This window comes from Mustelus asterias, chromosome 1, assembly GCF_964213995.1.
Source record: "Mustelus asterias chromosome 1, sMusAst1.hap1.1, whole genome shotgun sequence".
Classification (NCBI taxonomy): domain Eukaryota; kingdom Metazoa; phylum Chordata; class Chondrichthyes; order Carcharhiniformes; family Triakidae; genus Mustelus; species Mustelus asterias.
This window is the reverse complement of record NC_135801.1, coordinates 105,834,989-105,847,450: the sequence shown is the minus strand read 5'-3', so window position 1 is coordinate 105,847,450 and position 12,462 is coordinate 105,834,989. Positions and strand designations below refer to the sequence as shown.

Here is a 12,462-nt window from a genome sequence, read left to right as displayed (position 1 = left end):
ATGGAGTTCGGTGTTGGAAAGTGTAAGGTCACTCACCTTAGACTAAGATGTATCAGAATATTTTCTAAATGCAATAAGCTGGGAACTATGGAGGGGCAGGGAAATGTATAAAGTCTAAGTACAGAAATCACAAAACTGGTGGAGAGGTAGAAAAAAATATATAAAATACTAATTTGGAAATTAGCCTTTGATCGCAAAGGTTCTGGAATACAAAGGGTGGAAATTATATTCCAGCTGTACAGGACTCAGGTTAGATCTCATCAGTATTTTCAGAAGTCATTCAATACATCACACACAAAGGATGTTGCATAAATTGGGGGCTCTTGAGTTGGGTAATATATTGGCATGGATTTAAGATTGATTTAAGGACGGATAACAGTCTGAATAAATGGGTCATTTTCAGCTTGGTAAGCTCTTGCTTTGGATGGGGGGTGCAAGTTCCTGCAGTAATTGATTCCAAGGTCCCAGCTATTTTCAAGCTACGTTCATGGCTTTTATGAAGATACCAAGTTTGTTTGTTGTGTATCTTCACACTTTTTTTCTCTTTGGGGGAAATTCAGGAAGTGTTTGAAAGTTGAGAAGGTTGATTGTCAATCAGATGAACAGCATAATCACTTACTCTGTGGCCAACAAAATCTGTAGTGAAACTTGAACGAGAAGCTTCTGATTCAGATGTAGGTGCACTCCCTACTGAGCCAAACATCTGCCATGGGGAGATCATACTTCCCAGGAGTTCCAAAGAAGAGTCATATAGACTCAAAACATTGACTCTGTTTCTCTCTCTCTGACAGACCTGCGGAGTTTTTCCAGCATTTAGTTTTTATTTCAGATTTCCAGATTCTGCCGCATTTTGATTTTATATTTTAATATTGCTCATTCCAGTTGAAAGTATGATTATGATAACATTTGCAGAGTGATCATTTGAATGAAAACAAATCTGCATTCATTCTGTTACACAACTAATAACTTAAAAAAAAGAACCTTAGCATATTTATTTACTTTATCACAGGGAACAGAATTCAGAAGTTCCTGAAACCGAAGTTAGTGAAAATGAGGAAAATCCAGTAATACTACTTACAGTCGTTCCGGCTAAAACAGAGAAGAAAGATGAACCAGTCAGAAACAAGGTGCTGTGCATATTGTGTTTGATTCCTGGACTCCAAGAGTCAGTGTGGCAGTCTCATATCTTGATCTTAAAAGGGGAAATTTCTCTTGTGCGGACGGAAATAAATTTGATGTAAAATGCACATTTCTCTATTTGCTCCTCCCCGTCACTGCCAGCCCTATACTCCCACAAAAATATGATGAAATAGCTCCTACCTAAGAAGGAAAAGTTTCTGCTGTGCTGGTTTAAAACAGAGTTGTGGGGCCCGTATACTTCAGCCCTCCAGTTTGAAAAGAAAACTGAGAGAAAGTATGACCAATTACTATTTCTAATGAACAGAAATTGACAGCCAGGACAAGAAATGGTCATAATTTCAGCTCACTAAATCTAACCTCGAGGCTGTTTAATTGCCATAGTCATTATGTCACTGAAGGTGACTATTCAGCCCATCAAGTTCGTGTCAGCCCTCAGTAGAGGAATCTAGTGGCCCCATTTCCTGCTCTATCCCTGTGGTCCTGCAAATTTATTTCCCTCGAGGGCCCATCCAATTTCATTTTGAAATCATTTATATTTGCTTCCATCACCCTCAGAGGCAGCAGGTTTCAGGTTATTATCACTCGCTGCATATTAAGAAAAATCCTTTCTCATGATCTCCCTACATCTCTTACCCAAAATCTTAAATCTGTGTCCCCTAGTACTTGAACCATTAGCTAATGGAAACAGCTTTTCTTTGTCTACCTTACCTGAACTTGTTATACTTTTGTACATCTCTATCAAATCTCTCCTCAATCTCCCAAGGATAACAACCCCAGCTTTCTCCAACTTTGTAGCTAAGATTTCCCATCCCTGGAAGCATTCTGGAAAATCTCCATCCTTCCTAAAGTATAGTGATCAGAACTGGACACAATATTCCAGTTGTGATCTAATCATGGTTTTATAAAGGTTCAATATAACTTATCTACTTTTATACTCCATACTTATATCATGAAACCCAAGATCCTGTATGCTTTGCAAACTTCTCTCAATATGCCCTGCCACAAAATCTATGTGCATGAATTCCCCAAGCACCTCTGTCCCTCTTTAGAACTGTGCTATTACTTGTGTTTTGCCTCACCTAGTCTCATCTGTCAATGTCATCCCTCATTTCACTGTATCACCCTCACTGTTGGCCAGACTGCCAAGTTTGGTATCAGACACCAAAATCTTGCTGTCGTCTATGCTGATGGGATCTTATGGTGCTGTTGACGGCGCAATCCTACTGTAGGTTTCCATGCAGCAAGGGGCATGCTCAACAGGAAACACAGGAGTCAAAGGGATGCTCTCAACAGGAAACACAGGCAGCAAGGGGCATGCTCAACGGGAAACCCTGTTGACAATGGTGGGACCGTAAGATCCCACTGCCACAAGTGGCATCTGCCTCTTGCTGCCGTGAAACACACCGCGGAAGGGGAATAAGATCCCATCTATAGGCAAATTTTAAAAATGTTATTCTATATACCAATATCTAAGTCATTTATATATATATATATATATATATATATATATAAATATATATATCAAAAGCATCTAGCATTGAATTTTGGGAACACCTCTGTCTACCATCCTCTAGTCTTTTTAAAAAAAAACATTTGCCGCAAATCGCTATTTTCTGTCCTTAAAACATGCTTCCATTCAAACCAAAACTGACCCTCTTATTCCATCAATTTCAACTTTTTTAACCAGCCTTTTATGTGGTCCTCTGTCAAATTTTTTCTTAAAATCTACATAGACAACATCTATTGCTCTCTGTTCATCAATCTTCTCTGTCATGTTATCAAAAATATTCAATTAGATTAGTCAAAACAAACATGAACTGCCTTTTGCAAATCTCTCCTGGCTCTCAATTAATTCAAATGTCTCCAGGTGCCTGTTGACTTGTTTTTATCCTGATATTGTTTCTAAAACCTTACCCACCATTGATGTTAAACTGATTAGCCTGTAGTTACTAGAAATGTCCTTACACCCTTTCTTGAATAAGGTGTCAGGTTTAGCACTCTCCAAAGCTTTGGATAATTCATGTCAGTGAATTTTTCTATAATTGCAAGTTATGAGACTGGGCAAATGAAGTTAAAAACTTTTCATCCTTCAACTTTATTTTCATGACTACTGTGCATTACAACTGTTGTGCCTTGTGGTAAGATTTCCTTTAAATATGCATTGATGACACATTGCATACTACCATCCAGGTGTGATTTTAAAGTAATCTTTCAGTGAATTTTGTAACCTAATACAAATCACATCAAAGTAAAATCATGAGTAATTTCTTTAATAATCTACTATGGTATTATGCATTGCTCTGTGTACGTTCTGTCCTCCTTATAACAGGAGATGTCCTGTGAACAGTCTTTACCACCACAGACTAGTACAGAACGTGCAAAGAAAAGGACAGCACCTGCAGCTGGTTCAGAGAATATTCAACAGATAGGAGAAGAGAAAAAATCTGAAGAGTCAGCAGCACCGGTTCCACCCAAAGCCAGACGAGGTCGTCCTCCCAAAGCTGTATCTGAAAGTAATACTGCAAAGAATACAGACCCAAACAAAACTGCAGGAAGAGGCAGAAAACGAGCTGCAGCCAGTCAGGAAGTCCCTGCAGAACCAGAAACAACAAATGTTAAAGTACCAAAACAGCAGGAAACAAATGTCAAGCGAGCATCAGCACAGAGACAAATGGATCTACAAAGGTAGCTTTTGGAGGGGAGTTTTTTTTTGATGAATATGTTTGTTTCTCTTTATTGTCTGATGCTTTTTTATCTTAAGTTGCTTTCACCCTCTCTTGGCAGACTATCTAGTTGATAACTAGATATATATAACACATCAGTTTAAGGGAATAGAGTGGATTTTCCTGCTGTTGACTTCTAGCCCTCCTTATTTTTCAGAATCCAGGTTTTGGACAGTGATGGATATTCAGTGATGGAACTAGAATCTACTCCAGAAAGTTCAGCTGAGGAACTGGATTTGTTTAAATCTTATGAGAGCAGCCAGAATGAGGTTGATAACACAAAGCTAGCAGAGGGAGGCTTCCTTAAGGTGCAGTAGTATTAATGACCAATGTTAAAATCTTATTAGAAGAGATAGCATGAAAACATTAAGGATTGCCTAATCAGGGTTAGGTGAAAGAGTTCAAAGGGAACTGTTTTAGTATACCAATGAAGATCAGTTCTGTTACTGTTTCCTCATTTGGAGAACTCAAAATCTGGAATAAGTTTCTGATTTGAGTAAAATTGCCAAACCTCAATCAAGACAAAATCAGTTTTGTTACCTAACTCATAATCAGTGATGATGACAGACTCTTTCAGGAGCTTCTATCAAAAATACACCACTTTATTCCTCAAGGAGTGAGTATTGTTTTAAGTCAATGGCCAACCTTTCTGGGTGTCTCTACATCACAGAACCTACTTTTAAGTTTTTCAGAAATTAAATAGGGAATGCTCAGTAGTGGCAAGATTCTGCCGGTATAATGGAGTCATCTTCTGAAAAGGAATCCAATATTTGGACTTAGTGGGATAAGAAGGAATGCTTGGTGTCTTTAAATTGTCAGAGACCAAGTTTGCCGAACCTGATTCATTTGCCAGTATTTGTGATCACGTCAATAGATAACTGTGAAACTGACCGAGAGGATCACTGGACATAGGGTAACAGCAGTACTTGCTTGTGTTACCAGGAAAATCTCAAGGCCACTTCATGCAAGGGCCAAATATTTCTCTTCCTAATCCTCCCACTCAAAGAAGTCACATTTGTTTGGAGATTGTAAAAATTAGTCCAATAATCTTATCTTCTGGGAGACAAAGTTGAAAGGATTCAAATTCGACAGACAAGTTGCAGAGTAACTGGAAAAATTTGACTCCACTTTGAGTTAATCTTCGTGAAAAATGTCTTCCATGTATTGTGTGACTTTTATCTATGTCTTTAAGACCTATCGTTTAGTGATAGGATAGCGTTGAAGAGAAGTTCAGAATTTGGAGTTAAAGCAAATTACTGCGGATGCTAGAAATCTGAAATAAAGTAGAAAATACTTGAAATTTTCAGCTGGTCAGGCAGCACCTGTGGGAAGAGAAACAGAGTTAACATTTCAGCTTGATGCCTGAACCAATAACTCTGTTTCTGTCTCCACAGATACTGCCAGACTTGCTGAGTATTTTTAGTATCTTCTTTTATTTCACAATCTCATCTTCCAGTCAGTTTACCTGGAGATGAGCTAGATACTGTAAACTTAAAATTTGCATTGTGATAAACTGGTGGAAAGTGTGCTTGGGGTTCCCTTCACAAGAAACACAAAACACCAGAGTAATGCGGTTTTATCTAGAAATCACACTTTGTTCTAAACTATATCCCCCATAGCTGAACTCAGTAATACTTCCCCGTTCCCTAAATAATATCCACCTTAAACAAATCTGTTGGTCAAATCTGACTCATAGTTACCATACAATAGCAGGAGGATGATCCAGTCTGGGAAGCACCTTTACCTAGTTCAGCAAAGATAGATAAACTTTATTTACGAAGGTATTAACTTATTTGTAAGACTTTAAAAGGACCTCTGCTGTTAGCTGGCTTGCTGTTAGCTGTTACCCTGGCCTTCCTCTGATGTTAAACTAGCCTTCCAGTGATGTTAACCTGGCCTCTGCTTCTGCAGGAGTTGACAATTATATCCTTGTCTATCTTTGATTCTGCTCATCGTATATTGGGCCATCTGTCTACCCTACATTCCTGACACTCGAATATTAGCATCTGTATTACTCCCCTGATCTCTCAGGGTAAACTGCTTCCTGATGATAGGGTGATTTACATCCGATCTTATCTAGATGTACTAAACACGTTACTGGGAAAACAATGCCTCTCATCAGCCCTTTGAATGTGGGCTACTGGCAGTTTCTCCCTTGTTGCTGGGTAGGTTACATCCCATCATTCTCTTTGTTAATTTTGGATCTGGTTGCTACCATGAAAATCCATGACACAGATAATACTTTTGATCGCTACAATAATTTTAGCTTTGAATATGTTTCCAAATTTATTCAAAATATTTTGTGTTTTACTTTGTGCTGGATAATCTTCCAATCGAAGACTTGATTTTTTTTGTAGTTTCTGCAGGATACTAAGATATGACGTTTCAGAAACTTGTTAGGTTTTTAGCACTCTTCAGTACTTCACATTGATTTGCTTGGTGAAGGGCAGCTTTTATGTATCTGTTTTATGTACCTAATAATTTGAAGCTGCTGCAGAAAATTCAGGTATAAATGTTGAAAATTTTGTATTGTGATCCCTTCAAAATGTTTCACGTTGTATAACTTAAAAGAACGGCCCCAAATGGGGTATCGACAGACTGAGCATTGAAACATCTGTGGATGGACACTGAAACCTGAAGTAATATGATATGGCATCTTACAAGATACAAAGCTTTCAATTTTTCTAAATTAAAATAATCTAATTTTTTTTAAAAGTGCTCACTAATAATTATTGCCACTCCCTCTGAACTTTCCACCACTGTTTAATTTTGGAAACTGCCATCTTAACCAGACTGATTTCAACAAGAAAATGTAAGATGTGGTTCACCAAGTATGTATGAACAAAAATCCACACAAATAATCAAGTATATCCTTTGTCCTGCCCTCTTCAGCTCATTAAGCTATTTCCTCCCTTAAAAAGCTAAAGGCCAAACTATCAAGAAGATAAAACTTGTGAAATTTTATCCTGACCTAAGATAGTATAAAAGCGTTTCCAATCTCTCTGAATTGCAGCATTTTTACATCCTGGGTCATTTCCCCTATGAGAACTGCTTCATTGTTGTTTGAAGTTTGTTTATTAGTATCACAAGTAGGCTTACATTAACACTGCAATAAAGTTACTGTGAAAATCCCCTAGTCGCACTTGGGCGCCTGTTCGGGTACACTGAGGGAGAATTTAGCATGGCCAATGCACCTAACCAGCACTTCTTTCAGACTATGGGAGGAAATCGGAGCACCCAGAGGAAACACACGCAGACATAGGGAGGACATACAGACTCTGCACAGGCAGTGACCCAAGCCAGGAATGGAACCCAGGTCCCTGGTGCTGTGAGGCAACAGTGCTAACCACTGTGCCACCATGCCACTCAGCATTGGCTGAACTTCCCCTCTAGCACTTTTGTTCCAATATACACAGACTGATAGGTCGCAGATTTCCTTGGCCTGTAGGAATTCAAGGTTTCATATTAGGGCTAACTTGGAATATTTGAGTGACAGCTGGTGTGCTATGGTTGATACTATTGTTTGATGTTGACATTGGGTGAAAGAATGCCAAGTGTTCCATACTGACATTCTTTACACTGAGCACTAAATTCACTCAAAATACGACAAAATTTACAGTTCTAATTCTTGCATGAGTATGAGAAGGAGTCGAAAAGTAGATTCTATTCCTGTAAAATCAACCTATTTTATTTGGTATGAGAAAAAGTTGAACTTCAAACCCACGCATCAAGTTTGCCTTCCAAATTTACAGCATTGCCACTCTCCACCCCATCTGACTTTTAACACTGCTGACACTGAGTGCCTCTACACTTGGCTGCTCCTGCACCCGCTTTGCCAATCCTCACCATCTGCAAACTCCAAGTCAACCTGAGTTCTGTCATTCATACTGATGTGCCCTAATCTGCCCTGGCTCTCCATTCTCAAAAGGATCAAATTTAAAATCCTCATCTATAAATCTTTCCACACCCTCACTATATCTTTTTCTGCCATGCCTTGCATTCCTTCCCATTGCTGCTGCTCCTCTGACTCTGGCTTCCTGTGTGTTCCTAACACTTAAGTTTTATCTTAAGTGCCAGAACCTTGTGTTATCTCAACCCTATTTTCTGAAACTCCCTCATTGAATTCCTTTTGTTCTCTATCCTTTAAAAGACTTCTCCAAGCACACCCCTTAAATCAAACTTTGTCACCTCTCCTAAACCTTCCACAAACCATCCACATATATTCCCCTCTGTGGAGCACCTGGGTACATTTGTCTACTGCTAACAAATATAAATGCAAGTTGGTATTTCCATAAATATTTTTAAGCACTCCTTTAAGTTTGATCTTATAGGACACTGATTCACAAAGCGATCTATATGTGCCTGTTCAGTAAGATAGCTTATTTTGTTTTGCTTTCTTCAACTTTTCATATATTTTTTTGTGTAGGTAAGAAGAAAGTCCAAGCCAAAGGGAAGGAGACAAAGGCTGTAGAAAAGAAGTATTCCTTGCCACTGAGGGAAATGTACCACATAAAAGGATTGAGATACTATACAAAAACTTAAATTAGTTTACACAACTCACCCTCAAAACATCAGGACAACACTACATCAGAGTTTGGGTTAAGATATTATTGAACTCCATTTAAATTTTAACTGAACATTTAACTTTTGCAGTGTTGGAGGAGCAGCATTGAAATTCCCTGGATTATTTTTATGCAGTATCTTTATATGTTAAGATTGCTTGACAACTATTGACTCTCATAAAAATAATCGCTAGAGTAGGATTTTGTTACAAGATGTCTTATTTAGCCATTTTAATTATGCATTAGTAATTTACTGCAGCAGTTTTACCTTCCAAAGTAAGTTATTATACTGACTTGTGAAGTCGGCAGTGGTGCATTATAGTCACATGTTACTTATTAATTTTTTTGCAGGCAGAAGCATTTATGTTATTTAAAATAGTCCAAATTTGAATAGAATTTGATTTTGGTGAGTGACGGAATAAAACTGTGGCTAAAAGAGCAGTTGAATATGTGCTTATAATATTTGAAGCTACTGCCATAAATGTTGTAGTAAAGACTTTAAAAAAATGTAATACTAAAGTCTGCCGTTAAAAGTTGGGGATATTTTTGACACTGTTCTCTAAAATTTTGCACTGAATCCACATTGTTTATCCTTTTAAAAAGAAATCTCAGCAAGGTATATCTGTAAACTATCCAGAGGTCTGTGTTTACAAAAACAACATATTTTTGTGTAATTTATATCGACAGTTAATAGAATTTGCACAGGGAAATTTGGGTCTTTTGTAAATACAGACTGAAGTCTTGTGATGGCAATGGTGTTGGAATTGCTGCCTTTTGATTTTTCCCTTGATGTGTCCTAATTTTTTTCTGCTTACCTTCCTTTACTCAGGAAAGTGGGGATTGATCTGAGATATTGATTTCCCCAATTGCCAGTGGCCAATAGGCAATACACTTTCTGGAGTGGGATAGGACTGTTTGTTTCTCTTTGTACTCCTTCCCTACATGGTTGAGGATTCTTACTACAAAACTCTACCATCGGGCAACCTGGCTGAGAACTGGTCAAGCTCAACCTTTATAACTCACTAAGTTCAAATGTTTGTTTAAGCTAGTGTTTGAATTTAGGGTTCTAAAGGCCCCTTACGTGGCAGTTCAGTGCTCTACTTAATGGGTTGTTCTTGAATTCCAATTTTAAATGTTGAATATTGGAAAGAGTAAAGATTAGAACAGGATGTTAAAAAAAACATTTCCTCTATCCTAACATTACCTTTTAAATCCTGCTTTTAGTACTTTTAATTTATGAAAATTTATCAGAGGCCTTTTATGTTCTACTTTCTTATAAAACTATATTGCTCTGAAAGGTAAATGGAAACGTTTGAGTTTCAGATTTTTGTATCAGATCTTGAAGTAAATGAGGTACTTTTGAAAGACCAGTTTTATGATGAGATGTTCAAGTTACCAGGCTCTGTAACCAATGATGTAAAAAATGAAGTGTTTTAGAAAAAATTGGATTTTGGCAGCTTGTGAAGACAGTTCAAAAAGTTCAAATTGTTAATGCATTTAACTGAGTGAGTGTTTTTATTGATATGTTTGAATTTTTTTAAAACCTATTTTTCACCAGTTTGTCTCCCAGTTCACGCTCATCTTTGTTTATTTTAGTGAAATTCGTTACAGTTGCATCAATGTTGCGATTCCAGACATTGTTCATTGTAGTTATTGTGTACATTTTGATGTACACATGATCATATTTAAATTTTTGTTGCATAAAAAAATAAATGCTTCTTAGGTGTCTCCTGGTTTCTGTTTCTCTCTCTCAAAACCTGTACTCCTGAATAAGCAAAACAGGATAGATTAACAGCAAGTGATAGACATTTAAAATAATTCAGACTACATTAAAATTTTTAAATGGTCTGGAGTCAGGAGCGGGGAAGGAGAAACTGTCCAGAGAAGATGAGCCTTCCTAGACTACTGGGAAACTTAATCCATCTCCACCACACATCATAAACTGAATCCTCTTGCTCTTTCCATCACCTTGAAAAATGCTAATTAGATGGGAATTTTGGGGTTGATGCTTACTTTCCAACCTAAACCATTGCTTCTGCCTATGACTTATTGTCAACAAGGTTAGTTCGAAAGAAACAGTTTGTTGACCAAGGAGCCACCTTTGATTCCATATCAATTTAAAAGGATTGAACGGTCCCAAGCTGTAACAGTAGTTCAGCTTTCAGTGTTGAATCTCGTCAATTCAATGTACATGAGCCATAGCTTGTGGATTCTACATTTCAAAGATAGTCAATCTTTTCTGGCAGCTGAATTTCTCATGTGCTTTCATTATATCTTAGGCCCTAGTGTCATTTCAGTTGATGACTGTCAACATCACTGAAGTTTAGTCTTTATTCCCTATATCTTGCATCTGTAAAGGACTCATGTAACTCTTAATTTTTAAAGGTTTTCTTCTGCCGTTACTGAATCAAACTGTTACTTGGAGTGCATGACAGAACTGAAGCTTTATTATAGGCTTGACAAGTTATACAGACTCTCAGTAACCAACCATCTGTTTGGATTTCACAGCTACAAACAAAACACAAGAAGTCACCAGGACAAGGCAGATGCTGAAACAAAATCTGCCAAAACAAATTCAGCAGCTGGCTTTCTGCCAAATGTGAATTGTGCCTTACCAGACATGTCAAATAACCACAGCAGTCACTTCAGTTAAGTACTCATGATATTTGTAGTACCACCTTCAAATGTTGCATGACTTTAAGCAGTATGAGGCTTGCTTCAAACTCCGCAAAAGACTTCAATGCAGCTGGCTTGTTTACTAGAAGACTAGCTTGATAAGCGCGTCCCATCTCAATTGCTCCAAGTCAGAAAATTTCGCAGCTGAGTTTAAGCAAGAGGTATTTGACTCTTACAGAAAAACAAAGCTGAGGAATGCTTTTCAGCAGTTTGTGGCCAGGATGAAGGTGTTTTAAGTCTTCTGGGCTTGCACAGCCTCTGGCACAGGACTTCTCAAAATCACGGTTCTATAACCAGAAGATAGATAAACAAAATTGGAAGAGCACCTTAGTGCTTCAGGGAACTTAATTTTAGGTCTGGATGAAAAAAATAAATACGCATAAGTGTTTGGGTTTCAACTTGCATGAAAAGTCAACCTCAACGATTATGCAGGAAAAACAAAGATGGATACAAGCTATGTTCAATAAAATGACAGAATATGGAAAGCATCCAAAGCTGATATTCCACCCAAGAAAGAGCAAGGGGAATTCCGTGCTTGAGAAGGAAATTGTATTCAGCAGTGACGTTTCAAATGTGCATTGCTTTCTCCCTAGTGTGCCAGATGAACTTTAATTATATGATCTCTAAGTTATTATTGCTACGTCCCAAATCACCCCTGCAATTATGAATGATGTACAAGAAAATATGGATAACATTTAGAAGGATCAGTGTAATCAACTATGAACAGCCTTAACCCAATAGCTGGGACATACTACATTGTATGTATGCCTGAAAATCTCCAAAAAAGAACCTCTTGGAGTTACCTTTCTGGAGAATGTACTTTTTGAACAATCCTAATCCGTGGCTGTTTCAGGAAGTATCAACAGAGTTCGAAACCCTTTCTATACAATGACACTTAAGAGTACATGCCAGGGGTGAATGGCCACTGCCATAATAGAAACTAGCAAAAATTGCAGTGGACTGCACCTAACAGTTTTCAAGCTAATGTCACCTTGTCAAGAATTTAAGAGGAACCATCAGAGAAAGAAACAAACTTTCAGGGGGGGTGGGGGGATGGGTGGGAGTGTTTTAATCCAGAATTGAGAGCTATTTTTTCTCAGAGACGTATTCAAACTTATTGGGCACTGCAGGAAAAAAGTATTTGTAATGGCTCGAAAAAGGTACCCTTTGTGATCTCAAAATGAAGAAGGAATTTTATTCTCACTTTGGATTCTTGCACGATATCCATGATACCGTGTTGAAGTGGGAGGAAAAAATTGAGATTCAACATTATATGCAGATTTTTAGATCAGTCCTTGCAGCAATCATATTTGTGTTAATTGCTGATCCTGACTGATCCAGGAAGTTGAGGATAATGAAGA

The 12,462-nt window shown here is 37.8% G+C and overlaps 1 protein-coding gene across 6 annotated transcripts in view; it reads left to right on the top strand.

The window, feature by feature from the left end:
- The window catches only part of pds5a (PDS5 cohesin associated factor A), a 226,653-nt gene extending 215,529 nt beyond the window's left edge, over nt 1-11,124 (top strand). For 2 of the 6 annotated variants that reach the window (XM_078216347.1, XM_078216365.1), the window contains exons 31-34: nt 1,010-1,127; nt 3,470-3,825; nt 4,021-4,171; nt 8,290-10,153. In XM_078216347.1, the coding sequence (XP_078072473.1) occupies nt 1,010-1,127; nt 3,470-3,825; nt 4,021-4,171; nt 8,290-8,334 (670 nt within the window). In that variant the 3' untranslated portion in view covers nt 8,335-10,153. Of the gene's footprint in view, nt 1-1,009; nt 1,128-3,469; nt 3,826-4,020; nt 4,172-8,289; nt 10,154-10,933 lie in introns of those variants that run through there. The other 4 variants (XM_078216356.1, XM_078216375.1, XM_078216398.1 and 1 more) reach the window with 4 other exon arrangements.
- Nucleotides 11,125-12,462: the final 1,338 nt, after the last annotated feature.